The 24,518-nt window shown below is 41.2% G+C and overlaps 4 protein-coding genes across 4 annotated transcripts; 2 read left to right on the forward strand and 2 right to left on the reverse strand.

Annotated features, from left to right (window-relative positions):
* Positions 1-1,507: 1,507 nt before the first annotated feature.
* LOC127772495 (AP-1 complex subunit mu-2-like) lies at positions 1,508-4,890 on the reverse strand. The gene is made up of 11 exons (XM_052298422.1): positions 4,484-4,890; positions 4,253-4,402; positions 4,086-4,148; positions 3,805-3,981; positions 3,613-3,716; positions 2,928-3,035; positions 2,725-2,821; positions 2,537-2,634; positions 2,297-2,438; positions 2,084-2,206; positions 1,508-1,991 (listed from the first exon to the last, which is right to left on the reverse strand). Exons 1-11 carry the CDS (start codon positions 4,613-4,615, stop codon positions 1,893-1,895), a joined length of 1,293 nt encoding a protein of 430 aa, XP_052154382.1. The 5' UTR covers positions 4,616-4,890; the 3' UTR covers positions 1,508-1,892.
* Positions 4,891-7,362: 2,472 nt separating this feature from the next.
* LOC127774030 (RAN GTPase-activating protein 1-like) lies at positions 7,363-10,286 on the forward strand. Its single transcript, XM_052300300.1, has 2 exons — positions 7,363-7,513; positions 8,373-10,286. The coding sequence occupies exon 2, from the start codon at positions 8,398-8,400 to the stop codon at positions 10,030-10,032; it is 1,635 nt and encodes a 544-aa protein (XP_052156260.1). The 5' UTR covers positions 7,363-7,513; positions 8,373-8,397; the 3' UTR covers positions 10,033-10,286.
* A 1,567-nt stretch (positions 10,287-11,853) lies between these two features.
* Positions 11,854-14,919, forward strand: LOC127773858 (protein ANTHESIS POMOTING FACTOR 1). The gene is made up of 9 exons (XM_052300066.1): positions 11,854-12,057; positions 12,140-12,240; positions 12,843-13,016; positions 13,096-13,195; positions 13,313-13,429; positions 13,516-13,653; positions 13,751-13,832; positions 14,278-14,327; positions 14,394-14,919. Exons 1-9 carry the CDS (start codon positions 11,983-11,985, stop codon positions 14,517-14,519), a joined length of 963 nt encoding a protein of 320 aa, XP_052156026.1. The 5' UTR covers positions 11,854-11,982; the 3' UTR covers positions 14,520-14,919.
* A 496-nt stretch (positions 14,920-15,415) lies between these two features.
* LOC127773859 (farnesyl pyrophosphate synthase-like) lies at positions 15,416-18,736 on the reverse strand. The gene is made up of 12 exons (XM_052300067.1): positions 18,318-18,736; positions 17,668-17,692; positions 17,462-17,577; positions 17,292-17,378; positions 17,029-17,145; positions 16,850-16,938; positions 16,621-16,672; positions 16,426-16,521; positions 16,290-16,334; positions 16,098-16,187; positions 15,956-16,027; positions 15,416-15,729 (listed from the first exon to the last, which is right to left on the reverse strand). Exons 1-12 carry the CDS (start codon positions 18,465-18,467, stop codon positions 15,601-15,603), a joined length of 1,068 nt encoding a protein of 355 aa, XP_052156027.1. The 5' UTR covers positions 18,468-18,736; the 3' UTR covers positions 15,416-15,600.
* Positions 18,737-24,518: the final 5,782 nt, after the last annotated feature.

Consider the following 24,518-nt stretch of genomic DNA (forward strand, 5'->3'; position numbering starts at 1 on the left):
CAGGAGGGGTGTAGCGACAAGGTGGATGTGTCGTACACCGTGCCCTCCGTCGGGTTCGTCATCGTCGTGTTCATTGCCTCGTCACTTGCAGGAGAAGTAAGAAGGGGACAAGGGGTAGGGTGGTGGCCCTATCTCCTACCCACGTACGGTCATGATCGAGCAGCACAGCTCAAATCAAGCATTCCTGCTCAACTTTCGCCTTGTTTATTACAAAATATTTCTTCAAACTTTCAACTTTTCTATCACATCAAAACTTTCCTACACACATAAACTTTCAAATTTTCCGTCACATCGTTCCAATTTCAACCAAATTTCTAATTTTAGCGTAAACTAAAACACATTATTTTTTTATCCGTTTAGCTTGTCACATGGACTGGTGGAGGCAACCAAGCGACCCAAAGCTGCATGAGGGATGCGAGCCAGGCTTGATACAGGCAACCAAACATGACATTCATGAAAAGTATCACTAGACATTGATAGAATCACTACATGCTCATAGGCTCCCCTACATGCCACATAATATTTTTTGACCGCTCAACATGCTGCTCCGGTAGAAAAAAAAAAGGTGTTGTTTGGAATTTGGATGCTATACTAAAATTACCATTTTTTTCCACAATTATCTAAATTGTATAGCTAGTAAAAAAATAGACACATCTTAGCTAGTGCCATACTTTTTTTAGTTGGCGATATATGGACCATGAGAGTGAGAGAGTCATGCCACAGGTATGGTTATGAACCAACAAAAAGTTTACTTAATCAAACTTGTCTAACATGAGATTGACAACCTCTAGCAAAGTTTGAGAGTAAACCAAACCACCCCTAGGACCCGCCAGCTTGGCAGATCGGTGAGTGACAGTCGAAGGCTGCATATACATCAGTGATTTGGGCCTTTTTTTTTTTTTTTGATATTCAGGTTCCCAACTTTATTTCGCGGTTGGCTCAGTGATGTCACGAGCTACCAGGCGAGTTACAAACTCGGGGAGGGGATCAGTCCATATGCCGAACCAATCCGGGTCCCCCTTCACCCTCATCTGGGCCAGATCATGAGCACAAGAATTACAGGACCGAGGAGCATACGAGAAAGCAATGCTATCAAACTCTAACATAGCCTGAGTAACATCTGCCTGACCAGATGCATGCCAGAGATACGCCTGATGATGCTTAAAGCACCTGCCTGACCTAAGCTTATCCGCCAATTTCACTAGCCTGGCTCATGCGCTCGAAATTAGTGGCCGGAGCTAATTTCAAGCGCGACAATCCTGTTTAGTCCAGGGCTCCAGGCCTTCTACAAAAATGAGAAAACTCAGGGACGCCTCATCAGGCAAAAAGCATAAAAAAAATTCATTGAAGTCTCAAGTACCACTTTTACTCAGGCATACACTCAGGGTAGCAACCAAACATGCCCTTGGTGCAGAGGCTTTGCCGTAGCGCTGCTAAGATCTTGCTACACTGTTCATGCCCATGCATCAACCTGACATGATCAAACTTGACACAAGAAAGCATGATGGAAAGGAGAGATATACATAGTGGTATACATGATCCAAGCTTGTTAATTAGGTACAGGAGATACAAAAAAAAAAAAATCCAAGCTTGTGACATCAGTTGATTAAATAAATTTTACAATGATACAAGAGATATCGGCTGGGAACAAAACGCAGAAAAGAAATGAAGATTCTGGGGACCTATACTGATGACAAACTTGCAGCAAAACATGGGTAAAATCAATAACATGGCTATCAGCAGCTTTCCTCGCTTGCGCGAGATGGAACCATGAAGCCTCGGGAGCCCATCCAGCGAGTGAATGTTCGTCTGAGTTGCCTCTGTAAACGCCCCCTGGGAGGCTTGGACTCCAGGAAATCAATCATTTCTTCCAGCAACCAGAGGTGTGAAAATCAGATGAGTCTCAACTCATATTCACCAGCCATTGTGATGTATCGAACCCAAGGAAGGGCCTGATATCCACTCTTTTCGATGATTTTCAGATAGCGAACCTGCAAAAGCACAAAGTCAATAAAGGAGTAGGATACCAAAGGAAGTTCCAAACATAGTGGTAAGAGATGTGCAACATAATTTGGTATGTTACCTGAATACCAGACACGGTAAAATACGGTATCTCAAATTTCACACGTATCGGAGCCTTCTTTTCAGGCATTCCATCTTCTGATGTTATGCTTGGAAGGCTAAATTCTGCTCTACACATATATTCCTAATGGAGAGATTCTAGGAAATTAGAGTTGATGGACATAGCACAAAAGTGAAAGGCAAAGTGGTAAGTTGGTATCAACTCAGCACTTACCTTGCCACCAGGAAATGATTTTATTTTCCAGACCATCGCATCTCTCTCAGGTGCATATGCCGCAGAGCCCATTGAAGTTCTTATATTTGGGTTTGTCGAATCCTCAGGCACTGGTACTTCAATTTCTACATTTGTTGCTGTGCTGGAAATGAGAAAAAACAATAACAGTAACTTGTCTGGAACTAAGACACTGATGCAGAGACATTATCGCTTTTTTAAGAAAATAAAATAAAATAACACCTCCTTTCTTTGAACTGACTTCTTGTCTTCACTGTGATCTGTATCCGACTTCTTGAATGTTTCTCCACTTGTGCTTCTACCCAGATAAGAGGTTTCACCTGTGGGAGGGACCAGAGGAAGATAGATTAGGTGAAATATAGATCATAACCTAGCGTTATACTAGCAGCAAAGATCACGCAGGGACAAACCTGGGTGCTAAGTCTGTAAGTCATCAGATCAAATGATCCATCTGGAGGAATGAAGGATATAGTCCTGTCATTCTCAAATCTGGCCAACCGAACACACCTAACGAAGGTTTGGCCAATTCAGAGTTGTAACATGGATGATGTAATAGAAATGAATTACATTTGATAAAGAACCATCATAGTTATACTGTATGTTAGTATCTTACTGATGGAATTTGATATCGTCCAAATCTATTGCTTTTCCTTTAGTTGTTCGGCCTTGAGCCTCCAAGAGAACCCTATCATTCAACCCCAGTTTGCACTCGGGCATTCCACTGTACAAGCAGATGGATATTAGCTATGATGCATAAGTTGAACATATATTTTGGACAATCTACCAGATCGTCTGAAAAACAAACTAGTCAGTTCAATGGCTAGTCCACTTAGCATTCATAACGTAACTGGGTACTTGGGAAACATATAGTCTAACGATATCTTGGACAATCCAACAGATAGTCTGAAATACAAACTAGTCAGGTCAATGACTAGTCCAATTAGAGCATTATTACATACTGCAACAAAGTTCATTTTTATGTACTGTTTGATGCTATTATCTGGATGAGAATTACATTACCTACATTTATTTGACATGGTTGCAACATATATGTCGTAGACTCATAGTTGGCAGAATATTGTATACACAATTTAATAGTCTTTACTCATCAATATCAACTTGCTTCAGTGATGTGATAAACAGTTAAACTAGAAGTTCACAATAATGGGTTGGATACATCATATAAAAACAGTGTTTCGCATCCCTCTAACTGCAACTCCCATTAAATTATTACTGAAGCAGCTGAGTTATCAGCACAATGTGAATTTGTGATATGAGAATGACCATGCAGTTACTACCTTAGAAAGGTTCGCATTTTCAGCTCACCGATGACATCAGACCTCACTATCTGCCCATTGCTGTTAACGAGGATATTGACACTCTCCACCACATCCAAGAACACCTGCAACACAAAATGTTGATAATTTTCTAAATCCATCACACGTTCATGTGAACCAAAAAAATAAAAATACAGGTGTAGTGTATCAGACTTCATTCTTCTTGTACCGAATCCCCTCGCTCCTCCATGACACAGCATTTGTCACTGCCATGGGCGGCCTCTGAGTGACCTCCATCCTGTACGCGTCCGTTTTAATGAACTCGCTCAGGATCATTGCTTCCGTGTATTGTGGGTACCCGAAATCCATCATCTCATCAAGCAACTCATACTACACACACAGCAAATGACATCAACCCTCCAATTTCAGTGACACGGCAATTCCGATTGAACCAGACCCAGTACTCAGTTCACGTAACACGCAAGCGCACATACCACAACGACGAAGTTGTCCCTCAATGATTCCTCCTCCAGCTCCTCGAAGTAATGCTTGAACACCTACGCCCACACACACACACAAATCATATGAACAAAATCCAATGGCATTGTCCATACTAACAAACGCAGAATGTTGCTGTGAAGATGGGGGCAGCAACCCATACATCGACGACGCGGTGGAGGAAGAGGAGTATGCTGGCGGCGTTGCAGTTCTGACGGGACGCGGTGAGGAGGAACACATTGTTGTGCTGGATGAACATGTAGGAGACGCCGGCGTCATCGTGGACGACGGGGGAGAGCACCTCCGCGTCGCTCTGATCACACAGGGCAAAAAGCTCATCGAGAAGCCAGGCATTTGCACAGATCTAGGTGAAATGGAGGGGGCATTGCATTACCTCCTTGTCGAGGAGCTTGGTGAAGAAGCGCTCGGCCTGGAGCGCGGAGACGTCGCCGCGGTAGTCGCGCCAGACGAGGACGCGGCCCTTGATGTCGAGCAGGAACAGCGCCGACACCGCCCCCGCCGCCATTGCTCGCGCCCTCGCTGGATCTGGATCTGCTCCCCCCACCCCCACCCTCCGGAGCTATCGACACCCCGCGGCGCCCACCTACCTAACCGCGGCCGGCTACCATTCGTGCTCCCCCACACTCGCGGCGCGGCGGGGTTCGCGTCGCGTCGCGGCGCCGCGGTTTGCTTGCCGGATCAGCGAGGCGAGGCGCGGCGCGGCGCGCGCGCTCTCGTGCACCTCTGGGCGTTCGCGTTGGCGGAGGCGGAGAGGGAGATGGACGGGGAGATCGGAGACGACGTTGGAGTTAGATGGATTCAGGAATTATTTTGATTACATTTCACAAAACTATTATAAAAAAAACTAGAGATATATAAAACTATATATTTAACGTGAAATTTCTCTAGAACTACATCTTAAAATGTTTGCTACTCCTTACGTCCCATTTTAAGTGCAGCCATGGTTTTCCGCGCTCAACTTTGACCGTCCGTCTTATTTAAAAACTAGCATGTTGGCCCGCGCAGATTAAGCGGCTAGCATCATTATATTTTCTCTCATATAATAGCATATATGTTTTCTCATTATATTATTCAAATATATTAAAATAACAACATAATTTTAAATTTTGCAATAACTTTACAAAACCACTAATGTGTAATATTCATGTTATATTTTATATACGTGTTAGTTATTAATTATTTTTAATATCAAATTTTAGTTATTTGTAAATTATATATATTCCTATATGGACTCTAGACTCGTCTTTTAATATTTTATTTTAATTCCGAATTTTCTGTAAATTGTATTTCTATATAGACTCTATGATCTTCTTCCAATATTATTTATTTTTATTTCTGAATTTTCATATTATATTTTATATATCTGTTAGTCATTAATCATTTTTAATATCAATTTTTAGTTATTTGTAAATTATATTTATTCCTATATGGACTCTAGACTCGTCTTTTAATATTTCTTTTTTTTAATTTCGAATTTTCTGTAAATTGTATTTCTATATAGACTCTATGCTCTTCTTCCAATATTATTTATTTTTATTTCTAAATTTTTATTATTTTTAATTGTATTTCTATGTGCACTCTAAACTCATCTTTCAATATTCTTTAATTTTTAATTTCGAATTTCAGTTACTTCTAAATTGTATTCCTATATTGATCTTAAACTCTTCTTCCCATGTTTTTCTTAATTTCGAATTTTAGTTATTTGTAAATTGTATTTTTATATGGACTCTAAACTCTACTTTTAATTTTATTATGTTTATTCCAAATTTTTGTTAGTTTTAAATTCCTATATGGACTCTATACTCTACTTCTAATATTCCTTATTTTTAATTTCAAATTTATATTATTTTCTAATTGTATTTCTATATGGGCTCTATACTCTACTTCTAATATTCCTTATTTTTAATTCCGAATTTCAGTTATTTCCTAATTGTATTTCTATATGGGCTCTATACTCTACTTCTAATATTCCTTATTTTTAATTCCGAATTTCAATTATTTCCTAATTGTATTTCTATATGGACTCTAGTCTCCTCTTCTAATATTCCTTATTTTTTAATTCCGAATTTCAGCTATTTCTAAATGTATTTCTATATGGACTCTAGTTTCCTCTTCTAATATTCCTTTTTTTTAATTCCGAATTTCAGCTATTTATAAATGTATTTCTATATAGACTCTAGTCTCCTCTTCTAATATTCCTTTTTTTTATTCCGAATTTCAGCTATTTCTAAATGTATTTCTATATGGACTCTAGTCTCCTCTTCTAATATTCCTTATTTTTAATTCCGAATTTCAGCTATTTCTAAATTGTATTTCTATATGGACTCTGCTTTTTCTTTTTCTCCGATTAATGTGAGAATTTCTAGGCCATGAGAGCGAACGTGGAGGCTTCCTTTTCTATTCCTTTAATAATATAATAGATTTTTTGAAAGAAATTAAAAGCATAAGTCATGAGTAAAGTAATATTCATATTTTATCATCTCATTAGCAACAAAAAAAATACTAATTAAATTTTTTTTCAAATTAGACTAACGATCAAAATTAGGCGCGGAAACTTAGGGCCTGTTTGGTACAGCTTCAGCTCCAGCTTCACCCCTCCTGGAGCTGGAGCTCAGCCAAACAGTTTCAGCTCCACCAAAACTGGGAGTGAAGTTGGGTGGAGCTCTCTCATAAAATGAACTGGAGTTGTGGAGCTGGGTTTAGGCAGCTCCACAACTCCACTCCAGATCTAACTCCTGGAGTTAAATTTAGGAGTTGGAGCTGTACTAAACATGCCCTTATGATTGTATTTATAATGGAACGGATGGGGTATTTAGGATGGGAAATATTTTGGTAGTGAGGAGGTATACAAATTCATCACAGAGTATCACAAAAGTAATAAAAACTATAGATTTAGTGCCAATTTAATCACCAAACCATAGCATCTATAGCTATAACATGACGACAGATTAAACTCTAGAATATGTAGTTTTATGATAAATTATATTGTAATGTATCGATTCTGTAGTTTTGCGATAGTCTAATCGAAGCATCGCTAGTTCTGTACTCCCCCTCCGCCCCATAATATAGCAACCTAGGATGGGATGAGATCCATCGTATTTTAGGTTGCTGCATTATACGACGGAGGGACTAAAATTTACTTTTTTTTTTCTGTTCCCCTCCCGCTACTTGTTGGGCCGTGGGACCCACGGTTCAGTGGCTACGGCCCGGGTCACCGAGCTATAAGCCTCGCCTCGCCTCGCCCCGTCCGCGCCCGCCGCATCAACCAAAATTCCAAAGAGCCAAAAACCCTAGCGCGCCGCATCCCCCGCCGCCGCCTCCGCCTCCGCCGCGGCCAAATCCCTCCTCGTCGTCTCCTCCGCTCCTCGTGCCATCTCGCGGCTGAACAGGGGAGGGGATCCTGGTGAGCATCCGCATCCTCTTTCTGATGATCCATCTCTCTCCCCCGACCTACCTTTGCCTGGAATTTGCCTGCGTTCGTTAACCCTAGCTTCTCTTCTAGATCTGGAAGAAGCTCTTCTCTTAATTTCAGATCCTTAGCCTTAATACAATTAACAGTTTGTTTGTTTGTTCCCCAAAAGTTTGGGGTTCAACTGAATTGAACCCTCGTGTCCCAAGTTGGATCCGCCCCTGCTTGTAGTAGGGTGAGTAGCATAAGCAAGTTTAGCCTGATTGATAATGGAATAGCAGCATCACACGTTTTCGCTTTGATTCTTTTCTTTCAGTGAAACTCTGATATCATGATCCTATAACTGCTAAATGAATCTTCTGACGAAGCGCTTGGTGATGCCTGCTAAAAGAGCAGTTGTTGTTGTTGCTGCTGCTGTTACAGTGCAGGCTTTTTTTTTTCAGCTAGCTAGTTTAGTTGTATTCCCATTGTTACTATGTTTTGGCGGATAGAACTTCAGTTGCTAGTATGCAACACTGCTTACATTATTCTATTTAAATTTGCAGCTATTGCCTCATCTTCTATTATAGCAACTCATCCTATAACTGCTGAATGAATTTTCAGAGAAATCACTTGGTGATAGCTATTTTTCCTGCTATTATAACAATTGTTATTTTTCCTGCTGTTACAGTGCAGAGTTTATTATTCTTTTTGCTAGCTATTGTTTAGGTGTACTCCCATTGGTACTATGCTTTGGTGGATAGAACTCCAAGTACTAGTTTTCCACACTATTTGCATTTTTTTAAAATGTTGCAGCTATTGCCTCGTGTTCTATTATTGCAATCATCCTAATAATTGATCATCTGTCATTTAGGTTGCTGTTACTGCCATATTTTCACATGGATTCGACTAAGCAAGATTTCCAACCCCGGACATTCTCCATCAAACTGTGGCCACCAAGTGAAAGCACTCGTCTCATGCTTGTGGAGAGGATGACCAAGAACCTTTCCACAGAGTCCATATTTTCTCGCAAGTACGGCCTTTTGGGCAAGGAAGAGGCTCATGATAATGCTAAAAGGATTGAAGAGGTATGCTTTGCCTCTGCAGACGAGCATTTCAAGGAGGAGCCTGATGGTGATGGGAGTTCTGCTGTCCAGCTGTACGCAAAGGAAACTAGCAAGTTGATGCTGGAAGTTCTGAAAAGAGGGCCAAGGACCACTGTGGAACCAGAAGTACCTGTTGCTGATACACCTCTTGAGCCTGCTGATTCTGTATTTGATATATCTGGTGGCAAGCGTGCGTTTATTGAGGCAGATGAAGCGAAGGAACTTTTGAGCCCGCTTATCAAACCAGGAAATGCATATAAACGGATTTGCTTCAGCAACAGGAGCTTTGGTATTGGTGCTGCCAATGTTGCTGGACCTATTCTGGAATCAATCAAAAAGCAACTCACAGAGGTGGATATATCAGATTTTGTTGCTGGCAGACCTGAGGATGAAGCCCTTGATGTGATGCGCATCTTCTCAAAAGCTTTAGAAGGCGCTGTACTGAGATACTTGAACATCTCTGATAATGCTTTAGGTGAGAAGGGTGTCAGAGCATTTGAAGAGCTCCTGAAATCACAGGACAACCTGGAAGAACTATATGTGATGAATGATGGTATATCAGAGGAAGCCGCACAAGCTCTTTCTGAATTTATTCCTTCAACCGAGAAGCTTAAGATCCTCCACTTCCACAACAATATGACGGGGGATGAAGGTGCTATGTTTATTGCTGAGATGGTTAAACGTTCTCCTAATCTAGAGAGCTTCAGGTGCTCAGCAACAAGGATAGGATCTGATGGTGGGGTGGCTCTGGCTGAGGCATTAGGGACTTGTACTCGTCTGAAGAAACTTGATCTCAGGGACAACTTGTTTGGAGTTGAGGCAGGGTTGGCTCTCAGCAAAACCCTTTCAAAACTTCCTGATCTTGTTGAGCTGTATCTCAGTGATCTCAATCTTGAGAACAAGGGCACTGTAGCAATTATCAATACCCTCAAACAGTCAGCACCCCAGTTGGAGGTCCTTGAAATGGCTGGGAATGAAATTAACGCCAAAGCATCCCAAGCTTTAGCAGAATGCCTGACAGCAATGCAATCACTTAAGAAGTTGACCTTGGCAGAGAATGAACTGAAGGATGATGGTGCTGTGGTGATTGCAAAATCACTGGAAGATGGACACCAGGATCTGAAGGAGCTTGATGTTAGCACGAATATGCTGCAGAGGGTGGGAGCTCGGTGCTTTGCCCAGGCAATCGCAAACAAGCCAGGTTTTGTGCAACTGAACATAAACGGGAATTTCATCTCGGACGAAGGGATTGATGAGGTGAAAGATATTCTGAAGAGTGGTGAGAACTCTGTGGAGGTGCTTGGTCCACTAGATGAGAACGACCCTGAGGGGGAGGCTGAAGATGATGAGGAAGAGGAAGAGGAGGAAGAGGATGACGGTGAGCTGGACTCGAAGCTTCAGAGCCTGAAGGTTGAGCAGGACGATTAGTCATGTTTAGGTTAAACTTGAACTATCTTTTTTCTTTCTTGAATTAGCTTCAAAACGTTTTGCTGCCAGGTTGTACTTTCACTTTGATGTTTGAACAGACGCACTGCAGGCAGATGGTTTATAGCCTGGTGGTTTATCTATGCCTGTGTAACTTCCATTAGAATTTGTTTCATGTATTAGCAACAACCTGGTTAGTCAAGACCAAAGGTCAGCTGTAGCTGGATCCTTGCATCATTGGCATTCATTTGCTGTGACATCTTTTGTTGGTGTGTTTGTTGTTGTTTGCTACTATTCCGTGATATAGTGGTATAGTATCCGTAAAAAGGGCGTAACCGTACACACATGAACCTGCTAGTTTTCTACTTTGCCTATCACAAAACTACAAAATTATAACTATAAGATGATATATCGCAAAACTATACATTTAACATTGAGTTTATACCAAAAAAGTACATATTTACAACGTATGTGATTTGTACTTAAAGTGCAAGCACATATTTACAAATATGTAGTTTCATGGCAAATGTGGTGCTAAAAACATGTCTTATCCCTCCTGCACATGAAAACAGATAACTCATTAGAGCATGATTAATTAGAGCATGATTAATTAAGTACTTTGTTAGTTAAAAAGAATTGATAGAAGAATTAATATGATTGTTTTAAGCAACTTTTCTATAGATTTTTTTGAGTGAGTGATTCTTAAATTTGTATGGGTGTGTCATCTAAGCCCATAAAATCTCAAAATATATTTTTGGGTTTTAAAATTTGTCTTGGATGTCATGTAGGTCCAAAGAGACTATAACCTGCTCCATGCGCTGATGTGGCACGCCATGGTGGCGCTTATGTATTAGTAGGACCCACATGTCAGCCGCATGGAGAAAATAACATTTTAAAAACATATTTTCTCCTCTCTACCTTAGTTTTTTTTTTAAAAAATGAGTAAATTCAAGAAAACTGCAACTTTAGTGATGAAACTGTCAGTTTGCTGTAACATTGGCAACATGTTTTAGTTTGCTGCAACAATAGCGTGAAAAATTATCATAAAACTGTAACTTTTACGTTATATGCTGCTAAAGTACATATAGGTGACATTGTAGCAGCATATAACGTAAAAAGTTGCAGTTTTGTTATAATTTACCACGTTATTGTTGCAGCAAACTAAAATATGACGCTAATGTTGCAGCAAACTGATAGTTTTGTCACTAAAATTGCTGTTTTATGAAATCTACACTTTAAAAAAAGTATATCTTTTTTCCTCTCTATCTACGATGAGAAAATCTAGTTATAATTCTATTTGTATATGTATGACTAACATGTGGGTCCCACTAGTACGTCGACGCTACCGTGGCATGACACGTTAGCACTTGGAGCGGGTCAAAATCCGTTTGGACCTAAATGACACACAAGACAAGTTCGGAGACCTAAAAATATATTTTGAGAGTTTAGGGACCTCAATAACACACCCGCACAAGTTCAAACACCGTCCACGTATTTCACTCAAATTTTGTTTTTTTAAAAAATGCATCGTTTAGTAGTTCAGAAAACGTACGCGTGGAAAAGAAGGAAGTAGGACTCGAGAAATGTGAGAAACAAACTAAAGCCAAGTCTATAATGCACCACCTACAATCTAACATAATTTTGCTACAATTTGGTTAAAAAAATTTAGTTTTGCAAAATTTACTCAAAATTGGACGATATTAGTATGAAATACGTCCAACCAAAATACTGTAGAGAACTCATTGGACAATCAACGGTAGATAAGCGCACGAAGCTACCTCACGTTCCCAGATCAACGGCGTGGATTGCGCCACCGGAGCCCGCATCCGCATCCACCACCTCCGCTCGCAATCACTCTACAACAGATCGGAAACCTCGCGGGCGGCGGCGGCGGGGGTAAGCGAGCGGACACCGGCGACGAGCGCGAGGAGGAGGAGGAGGAGGAAGGAGAAGATGGCGGCGACGCTGTCGCAGCTCGACGACGGGATCGTCCGCGGGATGGCCATCGGCGCGGTATTCACCGACTACGTGAGTTCTCCCGCCGCGAAAATCCCCCATTTGTTTCGACTGATTCGCCGTGGTTTCCTAATCGAATCGGTGGTGGTGGCAGGCTGGGAAGATAAACTGCCTCGACTTCCACCGCAAGGAGGATCTCCTCGTCACCTCCAGCGAGGACGACTCCATACGCCTCTACAACATCACCAGCGCCACGTGAGTGCACTGATTTTGTTTTATTTTTGTTTTTTAGTTTTAGTTTTACCTATGTTCTGTTTCCCCTGGGGCATCTTGTTCGTTAGACCTTCATATTGTTAGATCGTTGCAGTATGTGGATGCGAGAGTGGTGAGCTCTGCTGCTGCATTCTCAGTTTGGCTTATAGATTCCATAGTTTGATGGTTAGCTTTGTGTTGGGGATGTTATGTGTGGTGGGTTCTACTTTTAGGAACTCGGGAGATGTCAATATCTTGCTGCTAGAATCCATACTTCATGTGTGTCAGTTCTGTGCTTCTGCTTGATGGATATATACTGATGCACTTTTTATGACCTGCGATCGTTTTCTGTCTGATTAACAACATTGCTAGGGATATGCATTGCAGTCATACTGGCAGCATTTGTTTTGCCCTTCTTTTCTCTATTAATGTAATCGTTGCTTTTTTTTTTTCATTAGATTTAACCTGTCCTGCAGTATGCTCTGAATTGCTCGAATTTTGCTTTGTTTGATGTTAACCAAACTGTTGAGAGCATTCAATAATGTGTTGTGTACATTTTCTTTCTTCTTATGAACTGATGTTATAAATGGGGGGCTATTGTTTAGGTTGTTGAAGACTACATATCATAGGAAACATGGTGCTGACCGTGTCTGTTTCACTCACCATCCGAGTTCTATCTTATGTTCATCAAGATACAATCTAGAGTCAGCAGAGTCACTTCGTTATTTATCACTGTATGACAACCGTTGCTTAAGATATTTTAAAGGACACAAAGACAGGTTGGCTATGTTCTTGTTTCCTTCTTGTCTAGCGATTATGTCTAGGATAAATTATGAGAGGTGCACTATTTCATTTCAGGGTTGTTTCACTATGTATGTCACCTGTCAACGATAGTTTTATGTCAGGATCACTTGATCACAGTGTCAGGATATGGGATCTTCGTGTAAATGCTTGTCAGGTTCGGACACCATTCCTTGTTTAATGTGATCAATCATATATACACAAATTGCATTTAGTAGGGTAATAGTACCATTTGTCATCTCAGGGCTTTCCATGCTTACTTGTTTAGCATTAGGGTATACTACGTTTGCGTGGTAGGCCTTCTGTTGCATATGATCAGCAGGGACTTGTTTTTGCCGTGGCAATGGAAGGAGGTGCTATTAAGCTATTTGATTCCCGGTCATATGACAAAGTTGGTATTCAGCTTGAATCTCAAAAACTGTAAATTCCTATAAGGCTTGCGGAAGTTCTTATCTTGGGTGCCAAATACAATTTCAGGGTCCCTTTGACACTTTCTTGGTTGGTGGAGATACAGCTGAAGTTTCTGACATCAAATTTAGCAATGATGGCAAGTCCATGCTTTTGACAACAACCAACAACCATATATATGTTCTGGATGCATATGGAGGGGATAAGGTCAGTTACTTCTGTTGCAGAAAAAAATGCTTCAAATTGAACTAAGTGCATAATTTCCTCAAATCAAATCATTGACACCCTCAAAATCCTTTTGCAGAGGTGTGGCTTTAGTCTGGAGTCATCTCCCAATGTATCAACTGAAGCTGCTTTTACTCCAGATGGCCAATATGTAATTTCAGGTATGATATTCTTGTTTTTCCATTTGTATGCCATATCATTTGGCATATATATATTCCGATATGAACTAGTAGTACACAACAATTTACCCAACTGGTTCCCCTGTAAGTAAAACTTCTACTAAAAGTGCTCCTAACTTACCTTGTGTGACCGTCGCCTCTACTAAGAACAGACCTAATGATAATTGGAGCATATATTTCGCCTTCAACATGCCTTTAACCATCCGAATAGAAATATTTTGTTGGCATGATATGCTCATACTGCTTTTTATGTACCAATATAACTTATATATGCTATAGTTTCTGTTGCCTATTGACAGTTCCACTACTGCTGAAAGTGAAGGCCTATATATGCTCTAACATTTAACAAAACTTGGAACTTTTTGATACCAATATTTCAGGCTGTGGCCAAAGCTTTTGTTGAAAACCTTTTTGCTTGATTTTGCAGGATCTGGTGATGGTACCTTGCATGCTTGGAACATCAATACAATACAAGAGGTGCTCTTTCTTAAATCATGCTTTTAATATGCTGTTCTTTGCCTCTAAGTGTTTTTCCTTTTGTAGATTGCTTGTTGGAACAGTCACATCGGTCCTATCACTGCTTTGAAGTGGGCTCCCCGTCGAGCAATGTTTGCAACTGCGTCAACTGCCCTAACTTTCTGGATTCCCAACAATTCCAGTTCGAATTAGGTGCCTAGCAAAAAGGATGGAACGTGTGATATGCTGATTCAACAAACACTTGTATCCTGTTCTTTCCTGCACAAGATGGGTATCGTGTATGAAGTATCAATCTCTTTATTACCATCTGTGGCAAAAAATGATGATGTACACCTTCCCATTGTATTCTCTTATGGCTATTGTTAATACACATAAAATTTTCTGCATCAGTCAACCAAAATCTTCCTTTGCACTTCTCTCAGTGCATCATCAGAAATGGAAATCGTACAGCTGGTCCAAATCTTTTGGTGCTTATTGTAAGCCTGCAACTATCCATAGAACATGGCCACATAATTAGGTAGTGGCACTAGTGCTTAGAAAATTATAAGCTAAACCTCTTATTGCTAAAGCTTTTGGGTTCAAGATCTCACAATATTCTGGGCTCAAGATCTCATAATATTCTCTTTATTCTTTATTGTGTGCTTTCCCACCGCCGCGGACTTCAGCATCTTCAAGGGAGTCCGGGTTTTTCCCTTTATTTTTTTTGAGATGAACTGATAGAGTTGGATAAAAAGTTTGTCCTTGTTACCATATGCTTCCTTGTGACTGAACAGGAACTAGCTCAGTAAATTGTTTTTTTTTCTTCTCACAGTTGGAAATGAGTTCCATCTGTGTTAAGTGACCCTTGAATTATGTACTCCTTTTGAGTGTTGATTGGATTCGTGAATTTGCATTGTTTTTTTTAACCTCTATAACGCGATATGCCTTACCAGTTACCACTCAGATCAGTCCTTCAGAATTACTTAATGAAATTTCATTAAGCGCAAGCCTCTTGCGTTTTCGAGAAAAAAGAAATACTACAGCAACTTGCATATTACCCTGTAGACTTGCTTGAACTCGTGCAAAGAAAAAAAAAGAAAACAAGCGGCTATGATGCTAATAACAAGACAAACAGCTCATGTATTATTGTCTAATGTCTACACCAAGCGGTCCATCACACCCGAAATAACACCTTGCAACATTATTATCCAAGATCAGCAAATTGCAACATACAACATCAGTTGCTAGAGAAGAAACATGCAACAATGGACAGCTTCCTGCACAGAAACCCCCCCTACTTCTGTCTCTTGTAGATCTTGTGCAAGAAGGACTTCAGAACATTCTGAACAGCTATGCTTGGCTGGGCTTCTATATCCGCAATCAACTTCTTGTAACTCTCGTTCTCATAGTCCAGAAAGACCGCCTAAGAATGAAGTAATAAACAAGATATCAGACTTGGTTATGAACTCAATATAATGGTTGGAGATGTCGAAATTCAGACTAGGTAGAGCAACTAAACAAGTAGGCCATGATAATACAAAGCAGGAACATCCACTGTAGAAATCATAATTTACAAGAGAGTAAGATTCTTTTGACAATAAGGTAAACCCCATGAAGAAACATATAAAGCATATAGAGTCAAGGCAAACCTCTAGGTTTAGTTCTCTGTAGAGGCTCTTCACTTTTGCCACACAGGCTGGATCTTTCTTTCCATAATTTTCCTGTAGGAGCAGAACAAGTGTTTAGACAACAACCTTCACAGCATCACAAAAGACTATGGAGATGGCTTACAAATAGAACGCTCTTTTGACTCTCATCAGCACGCTCAAGGGCTTGCACAACTAGCCAAGAGCATTTGTAATCTTCAATGTCAGTCCCGATCTATAATATGACATAAAAATTGATCAAACTACAAGAGCTAAACAAATATCAATATAGATATTGATGTTCATCTATGCTGCTACAACAGGTAAATGCACTAACCTTGCCAATAAATTTGGGGTCACCATAACAATCTAGATAATCGTCCTGTAAGAAAATATTCGTATTAATTGAAAGTAGAATAATACTCGTGGCAGCCAAATTCCTCCTGTTGTTATGTGGCAGAAATAGGAGTTACCTGGACTTGAAAGTATATTCCCATCTTAACAAGAATGTCTTCTACAGCACCATATTTGGTCAAGTCCTCTCCAGATAGCAACAGTGCACAAGCAACCTTTGATATAACAGCATATCAGTACCACTCGCAATTAGTATTTATTAACAAAACAAGGATTGCATAAACGAAGATATGGCAATGGAATATAAATTTTACCGGCAGATAAAATGAATAGTAGGATGTCTTATATTGAACAATGCGGCGGTGACTGCAAAAATACAGGAAGTTTTGAATCAACAATCTCAAAATCAAAATTATTGAAGATATAATAGATAAAACCAATCCATTCCATATATGACAGAAACATTAGGCTTATGGTTCTAAGAATAGATTAAATAAAGCATGCAAAATAGTTATTTCCAAAGTTGTTACAACGTTGACTTACACTCCTATGTTATATTTGTTTAGATCTTTTTCTCCCTCGTGAGTAGTGATAAGGTCTAGCAATTGACCTGAAGCTGTCTTGAACTCGACCTAGGAAGGCAAAACAAGATAGTAGCAGTAAGACCACAATGATCTGAAAGTTCAGACTAACCGTGTATGTAGATCAGAATGTAAAATTACCTCATTGAATAAATCAAGGAGATCAGCATAGTAAAGTTTTCCTCTAAAGTGGAGCCGAAGCATTCGCGTGATATGGTTGCGAAGGATAACTCCATCATTGATAGCAATGGAGCCAACCTATTGTGCAACAAATGGCGGCACAAGGGATAAAGTTTCATATGTAACAAGTGAAAGAAAGGTACTATAAAGTAAAATGAGTGTTTTGTTTCAGTAAATAATTAGGCAATGCACCATTCAGATAGGACAATTTCAGATTCACCAACCTGAGGCACCCGAAACCAACAAGGCTGACCACGTCGAGTGTGAGAATCATCCATGATATCATCAAGCACGAGAAAGTAAGCTTGAAGCTACATAGACAACAGTAAAGCTTAGAGGAGCAATTTTAGTTGATTTGCACCCATTATTTGGAAAGTTGAGGTTAAAGCATTACCCATTCAACGCACCAACCAAGAGTGCTCGCGAGAAACATGTCTTCCTGACTTAGAACATTGGTGCCCTTCAACAGCTTATAGCTATCGACCACAGAGAGACCACGATTGCACTTCCCTACCATATCAAAGACAATAGGTTGGAGATTTAGTGTGTTTTTACTTATTACTCATATGTTATAGACTAATCAAGTCAAATCCATCTCACCTCCAGGTACATTGTAGTCCAACATCTGCTTCAAAGAAAATAAACAAGTTAAATTGAGCAGTTCCCAACAGTGACAATTTAACTGATAAGATCATCTGTCGTACACCCAATCTATTGTGAAGCTTTACATTATATATAATAAAAAAAGTAGCAAATGGAGAAAGCAGTAGGCGACTAAGCCGACCATCCATGATCCATCTATGGTTAAGCAGTAGGCCAAGGTTTAATAATCATACGCTTTATCACCCCAAGAATTCACTTAACCCAAAATATCACATTTTTGCCTTCCAAATGTGAGCATTATTATTTTTTCTCCTTTTGACATGGAGACAGAATTGGAGCAGCTCATTTAACAAAAGGGAATTTTGAGCCAACCTTTACTGCACTTGCTGATTCACTCCAACATAACACTACTAGTTATTTAACCAAGATTAAACCTCCCAAAAAGGCCTAATCACTCAATGCTAATAACTGAGGATCCAGAATTTACAAGCGAACCCCTACACGTGCTGCGACTAAATTAATTGCAGTTCCACCAATCATTTACCCGATCTAAACCCTACTGAAAATCCGGAAGAAACGATCCGGGAGGAGAAACACATGCGGTCAGCAACACAAGATGAAAAAGGAGAGGGGGAGAAAAGCATTACGCGATCGATCCACTGCCGCGACGAGTCGGTGAACTCGAAGGCGGGGTCCCTGAGCAGCTCCTCCTTGAGCACCCCGTAGATCTGCTTGAACTCCTCCTTCTCCTTGTCCACGCCGCCTCCGCCGCAGGCGCTCCCATTCGCCGCCGCCATTGACGCCGCCTGAGCCAAGAACACGGATCGACCGGCGGCGGCGGCGGCTGCGCAAAAGAGGCTGAAGGCTCGAGCTGGTCTCCCGCGATGCCACGCCACCCCTGCAGCGGCGGCGGCGGGTTCTTGGGGAAGTCTATCTAGGCGGGGATCGCGATCGCGACAGCGACAGCGGCGGCGGCCGAGATGGACCGGAGGTGGTGGGGCGGCCGGCGCAGCAGCAAAGCTCCCGTTTTTATAGTCGCGGGGGAGGAGACGAGCCAAAACGACGATGCCATTAGTATTCGTATGGATCCAGATCTGCGTTTTTTTGCTACAAAATTCAGTATCAAACGGAAATTTTTATAGTTTCCGTCACGTTGATGGGTACTGTAGCTGTCAGTCTCGTGGTCCTCATGGTCATGGCCTACTCCTCAACTGCTGGGTGTTGGCCTCCTGCACAGTACTATCATCCCAGATGCCAGCCCATTCTCCAGGGTGTGTTTGTGTTTAGTTTACACTGAAGTTTGAAAGTTTGGTTGAAATTGGTACGATGTGATAGAAAAGTTATATGTGTATGAAAGGTTTGATGTGATGGAAAGTTGGAAGTTTGGAAAAAAAACTTTTGAACTAAACAGGGCCTAGTTCACGCTAAAACTAGAAGTTTGTTTGAAATTGAAACGATGTGACGGAAAAGTTAGAAGTTTGTGTGTGTAGAAAAATTTTGATGTGATGGAAAAATTGAAAGTTTTAAGAAAAAGTTGGAAACTAAACCAAGCCTTGGTGATGCCTCTGACTTTCTTTTTTTTTTTTTTGTTAAGATGGGAGTTGATGGTTTAAGCATGTCAGTCCCGATCTATATTATTTAAAATCATATGGATTAAAAATAATATGAATAAATATGCTCATGTTTATATAAAAACCAATAAAACTTATCAAAAATCAATATCATACTTTCTAGATTAATACCTCCGTCTGAGAATATATAGGATTTCATCCATATAATTACATAGATAAAATTATCCATATAAAGGATTTCGGTGGGATGTAAGTATATTATTAGAAATTGGGTGAGAAGCTATAGTGTTCGATGGAGTTAGAAATTTTAAGAAATGCTGCAACTTGTAAAAATTCATTTAAAGAGGACCCATGACTTGTACAGTTTTAGGTGAAAGAGAGTGGACGGAAAATGTTTGATTGAGGAATGAATGAGGTCATAGCTAAAGACGTTCCTGGCCGTCCAGTGCAAAAAACCTGATGACGCACTATCAGGCGGCTGGGTATCATTAGTGCAGACTGCAGAGTAGGTGAGGCACTGGAGGTTTTACAAGTTTTTGTAGATACGTGTGGCGATGAATCAATGTGCTCCGTTGTTTATTCCAGCTGTCAATGTGCCACATTTGTACTGTTTAATTTACTCATGTTTTTCGTAGAGTTACTTTCAGTTCTTCCTCGTTTGTTTGTTAGCACTTTTTCCAACTGTTAAATTATATGTCTTTTACAAAATTTTCTATATAATTTTTCTTTAAAAAAATCAAATAAGTACATTTTTTAATTTATAAATATTACTACCTCCGTCCTAAAATGTAATAATTTTTAGCTATGAATCTGAACACACACTTGTTCAGATTTATAACAAAAATGCTTATATTTTGATTTTAGGATGGAGGGAGTAATATTTAATTATTCATATGTTAATAAGTTATTTCGTATTAGGTGCGCTGAAATGCAACGCACAATTTTGACGTGTCTTCTTCCATCACGCTATTGCGCGTTCAGCATAAAACTTTTCTGTCGTCATAAGCACCACAGTTTTTTACCTGCAGCACGCAACTTGAATACTGTTGATTTGCGAGAGAGATTTGGTCATTTAACCATCTATAAAAGTGGGTTCGATTATTTAATTCATGGCTCACTTTTATTGACTCATAGTCCCGCGTATCATCTCTACAAATGTCAATGAAATCAATTTGACAACGAATATAGTGCCAAATCATCAAAATTCAAAATTTACCTGATTGTGCACCACGTCGTTGAAAACTGGATGTAAGCCTGTAACCCTCTAGAGAAAAAGTTCACTTGAGGTCCCTTATCTTATTGTCGAGATTTAAAATCGTCTCTAAACCGAAATACAAGGTATAATGTTATAAAACTAGATCACATTAAGTACCAAGACAATATTACTCCTATTTTTGGCTGACGTGGTTGTTAGCGTGGGACCCATATTAATTATGGTTCTGTTTTGATGTCGCTGCCTAATGTGATACTTTTTTAAGATTAGGAATGTGTTATATTTGGTATTCTGGATGATTTTAAAACTTGACGACAATGAGGGGCCTAAAGTGAACTTTTTTCCAAACTCTGTGTGTTCTCTCATAAAACTAGGCCTTATTGGCCTAGTAGCCTTACTCCTGCAGAAAAAAGTTCACTTGGGCCCTTCATGTGTCGTTGAATTTCAAAATCGTTCCTAGGCTGGAATACCAAATATAACGCATCCCTAATCTTACAAAATCGGGTCACATTCGGTCCCAAGGCAATTTTGCTCCCAGTTTTGACTGATGAGGTATATGGATAGGTGGTTTTGCTAACATGGCATCCTAGTTAGAAAAAAGAAAATTAAAAAAAATAAGTGAGTCCCACATGTAAGTGGCCCTCTACTTTCCATCATCTCTTCTCTTCCCCTACATCCCGTCGTCGATCGAGACCATGACCGTAGCCATCGAAGGCCAGCGATTGCTGCAACACGGTAGGCGCGAGGTATGTTACCCAATCTCGATCGGTTGATACGTCTGCACAGACGTTAAGATGCAGCCGATCGATACACCGACGACGCTAGCTGCATTCTTCTCCGCATGGACGGTCGCACCGAGCGGCGCGCGAGAGCGTCTGCTGTGAGATCGATGGTGATGGTGGCAAAAGATGGCCACCGCGTGAAGTAGGCTAGAATCATCGCCTAATGAGTTATAAAATGAGATGCGCGCCACGCCGAATCATCTTCCCTTTCACGTACCGCCGCCGTCGGAGCAACATAGTTGCTTCAGGCCCCATCACTGACGCAGGGAACCGCACCCATCCAGCTGTGGCTTGGCACCACACCATCGACACCACCGATGACGGCATAGCCCTTCCCGCAGCTGATGAAGCTGCATCGTGTAGGTGAAGGATCTGCAGGGCGTTGTCAACTATGCCCGGGAGCTCGCAACTGTGCACCTCCAGTCCGTCTTCCTCATGGGGACGGAAGATGGCTACGCCTTCGCTTCCGGCAGTCACCATGCTTGTGCTGGCCAAGCGCAGGGGCCATGGGAGCCACGACCAGGGTTTACGATTCCGACAGCCCCTTCCGTTTCGGGCACCGGCGGAATTCAAGATTTCGCGAAATCCGGTGGAAAACCGGTAATTTTCGAACAAATTTCATAAATCAAAATTTGAATACAAATTCCATAAGTTTACCGACAAGTTCTCGAAAGCCGGTCGGTTTTGGTGAAATTCCGATTGAAATCATCGAAATTTCAATCAGTAAGTGTTTTCCTTTTTTAATTTCGGTCGGTTTTGGCCCATGTAAGTGTTTTCCTTTTTTAATTCTTTATTCTTTTCTTTTCTAATGTAAGTTTCAGTAAATACACATAATACATCATTTTTTTCAAAAATTTATATCCCAACAGATTCTATGAATATCATAGTATTTATAATATTTTATTTGATTTTTTTCTTTTTTATCAATTCAAATTTGAATTTGGATGAAACTTCTTGAAATCTCAGACGGTTTCTACTTTCGAGCCTCGTCGAAACGTCGAAATTTTGATTTCGTCGAAATCGTAAACCCTGCCCACGACCACGACAACCTAAACTGCAGGAGCAGGAGCACCAAATTTATTCCTGTTTTACAAGCTGGAGGTTTAAGATTTTTTGTACTATTTTGGTTCAAGGGCGATTTTGAAACTTGACGACGAAGTGAGGGACCTCAAGTGCACCTTTTCCCACTCCTGCTACACGCCTTCACCTGTACAGCCCCGGCCCATGGCCACGGTTTCTCCTGGACTCTTCAGTTACTACGACCCCATACCCATAGGCCGTTAGCGCTGCGCAGATCAGAAAGGCCCAACACATTTTGCCGGGCGACCCCCCGGTCCCGCACGACGCGCCGCCGTCAAATCCTCGTGCGCGGCCGGCCTAGCTGCCCCCCTTCCCCGGCGAGCACCGGTGCACGTCGCGGCAGGTAGTCGGGCACACACAACTGTGCCGTGGCGGCTGTACAGGTGCCCGTCCGCCACCCCGTACGTACGTGTAGACCCCCCGATCGAAAGGGAGGTAGACATGACATATGCATCGCCGGTGTCCTCCTCTTCTCCTGCAATTCAAGTCATCGACGTCGAGCTAGCCGGACCGGCGAGAAAACGACGGCGACCCAAAAACGAAAGCGATCGATACAAACGCACGCATCTTTTCTCTACTCCACTGCAGTCTTCGTCACACACATGCACAGAGATAAATCATTGATTATAAACAAGCACCGTAATTTCTTTTTCGGAATACGCAAAATGATTACGCACCTTTATATGATAAAGAGGAATAAAATTTACATAGACGACAAAAAAAGGGGGAGGCTTGGGAAGAAAAGAGAGAAAGAAAAAGATAAAAAAAAGGGACTTAAGCCTATTCTCATGTTTACAATTGAACGACCAAACGACCTGGCACGCTAAGAAGAGAGCGTTGGCGTCAGGGGATGGGCAAGACGCCAAAGGGCGGTCTCTTGCTCCATGCCTACAACCACCTCGGACCAAGGCCGGGAACACTTGTTGGACACGCGGTGGTTCCTCACGTGCCAAGGGTCATGACCATGTCGAACCTACGGCGACGCTCCCTCCGAACTTTGAGTCGGCAGGAGCAGTGCCACTCATGGAAGGAAACAATGTTAGAGGAGAAGCAATGAGGGAGGCCGAGACTCGGGAGGACGGTCTATCACAAATGTAGGGACTCGGGTCACCCAATTAGAATGTGATCTATTGTTTCATCCTATTGGTCACAGAAGACAAAACAGGTTGGGTGCGGCAGGCCACGCTTCTCCAAGCGGTCAATCGTCCAATAGCGCCAATGAGTGACCAACCACAGGAAATAGAGCAACCGAGGTGGAGTGAAAGAGCGCCAGATAGGTAGGTGCTGGAACGAAATACTTCTCGAGAAGAGGGCAAGGTAGGCCGAGCGGGTGGAGTACGACCCCAAGCTGTCCCACTCCCACCTCTAGATGAATGAATCAGGTTGGCCCTCGGAAAGAATTGTTGACCGCAATATCGACCAAATCTGCAGGTATTACAGTATTGAATGGATGCCCAAGGAGCCACGAAGGTCGCGGATCCATTGGTTGTTGACCAACGCATCAGCGATCGAGAGCTTCCGGTGGACATGCGTCGGGTTGTGACTACAGAGTTTGGGTGCCCAAGAGCGAAGACTCGAACCCTGTAGCCATCTCTCATCCTAGAAGAGAATATATTTGCTATCGCCAAGAACACAAGTCATGGAAGCGGCAACAAACTCGCGCTATTGCCTAGAACATGGGATTTGCAGCTCCTACCAGGGGCGGATCCCACGTAATTCATGGGTATTCAGTTGAATTTTGGACACAAACCTAATATATATTGACCATAATATATATATGTACCACCATAGTCTATCTAGATTTGTGATATTTATACCCTAACAATTCAATTCCACCCTTTTCTAGCTCTCCTCAGCCCAACAAGATCAATAGTCTTCCTAGTCCTTCCCTTTCTTTTGTAATATATTCATGCTAAATTGATTTTCTTGTTTACATTTTGGTTGTGGCAATTAATAAGCAATTACTTTAATGCCTACTTCCTCCGTTTCATAATGTAAGACTTTGTGTCTAGATTCGTTAACATCTATATGAATGTGGACAATGTTAGAAAGTCTTACATTATGAAACGGCGGGAATAGTTATCTTTGCAAATTGTATATACATCTATATATTGCCCACTCAGTTGTTTTTCTCTACATGTTGTTGTCTAATTGATATCAATTGTCCTACGGAAATAAGTTATATTCCTTTGCTAGCTACTA

The sequence above is a fragment of the Oryza glaberrima genome, chromosome 5 (assembly GCF_000147395.1).
Source record: "Oryza glaberrima chromosome 5, OglaRS2, whole genome shotgun sequence".
Taxonomy (NCBI): domain Eukaryota; kingdom Viridiplantae; phylum Streptophyta; class Magnoliopsida; order Poales; family Poaceae; genus Oryza; species Oryza glaberrima.

Coding starts and splice junctions, on each gene's coding strand:
- LOC127773859 (XM_052300067.1), bottom strand. CDS start 18,467: ATGGCGGCGGCGAATGGGAGCGCCTGCGGCGGAGGCGGCGTGGACAAG. Junction 16,522..16,620: donor ACTATTCATTTTATCTGCCG/GTAAAATTTATA, acceptor GTTATATCAAAG/GTTGCTTGTGCACTGTTGCT. Junction 16,335..16,425: donor GAATATACTTTCAAGTCCAG/GTAACTCCTATT, acceptor ATTTTCTTACAG/GACGATTATCTAGATTGTTA.
- LOC127774030 (XM_052300300.1), top strand. CDS start 8,398: ATGGATTCGACTAAGCAAGATTTCCAACCCCGGACATTCTCCATCAAA.
- LOC127773858 (XM_052300066.1), top strand. CDS start 11,983: ATGGCGGCGACGCTGTCGCAGCTCGACGACGGGATCGTCCGCGGGATG. Junction 13,017..13,095: donor TTTAAAGGACACAAAGACAG/GTTGGCTATGTT, acceptor ATTTCATTTCAG/GGTTGTTTCACTATGTATGT. Junction 13,196..13,312: donor TTCGTGTAAATGCTTGTCAG/GTTCGGACACCA, acceptor GTTTAGCATTAG/GGTATACTACGTTTGCGTGG.
- LOC127772495 (XM_052298422.1), bottom strand. CDS start 4,615: ATGGCGGCGGGGGCGGTGTCGGCGCTGTTCCTGCTCGACATCAAGGGC. Junction 4,403..4,483: donor CCAAGCTCCTCGACAAGGAG/GTAATGCAATGC, acceptor CTGTGTGATCAG/AGCGACGCGGAGGTGCTCTC. Junction 3,982..4,085: donor GGGACAACTTCGTCGTTGTG/GTATGTGCGCTT, acceptor CTGTGTGTGTAG/TATGAGTTGCTTGATGAGAT.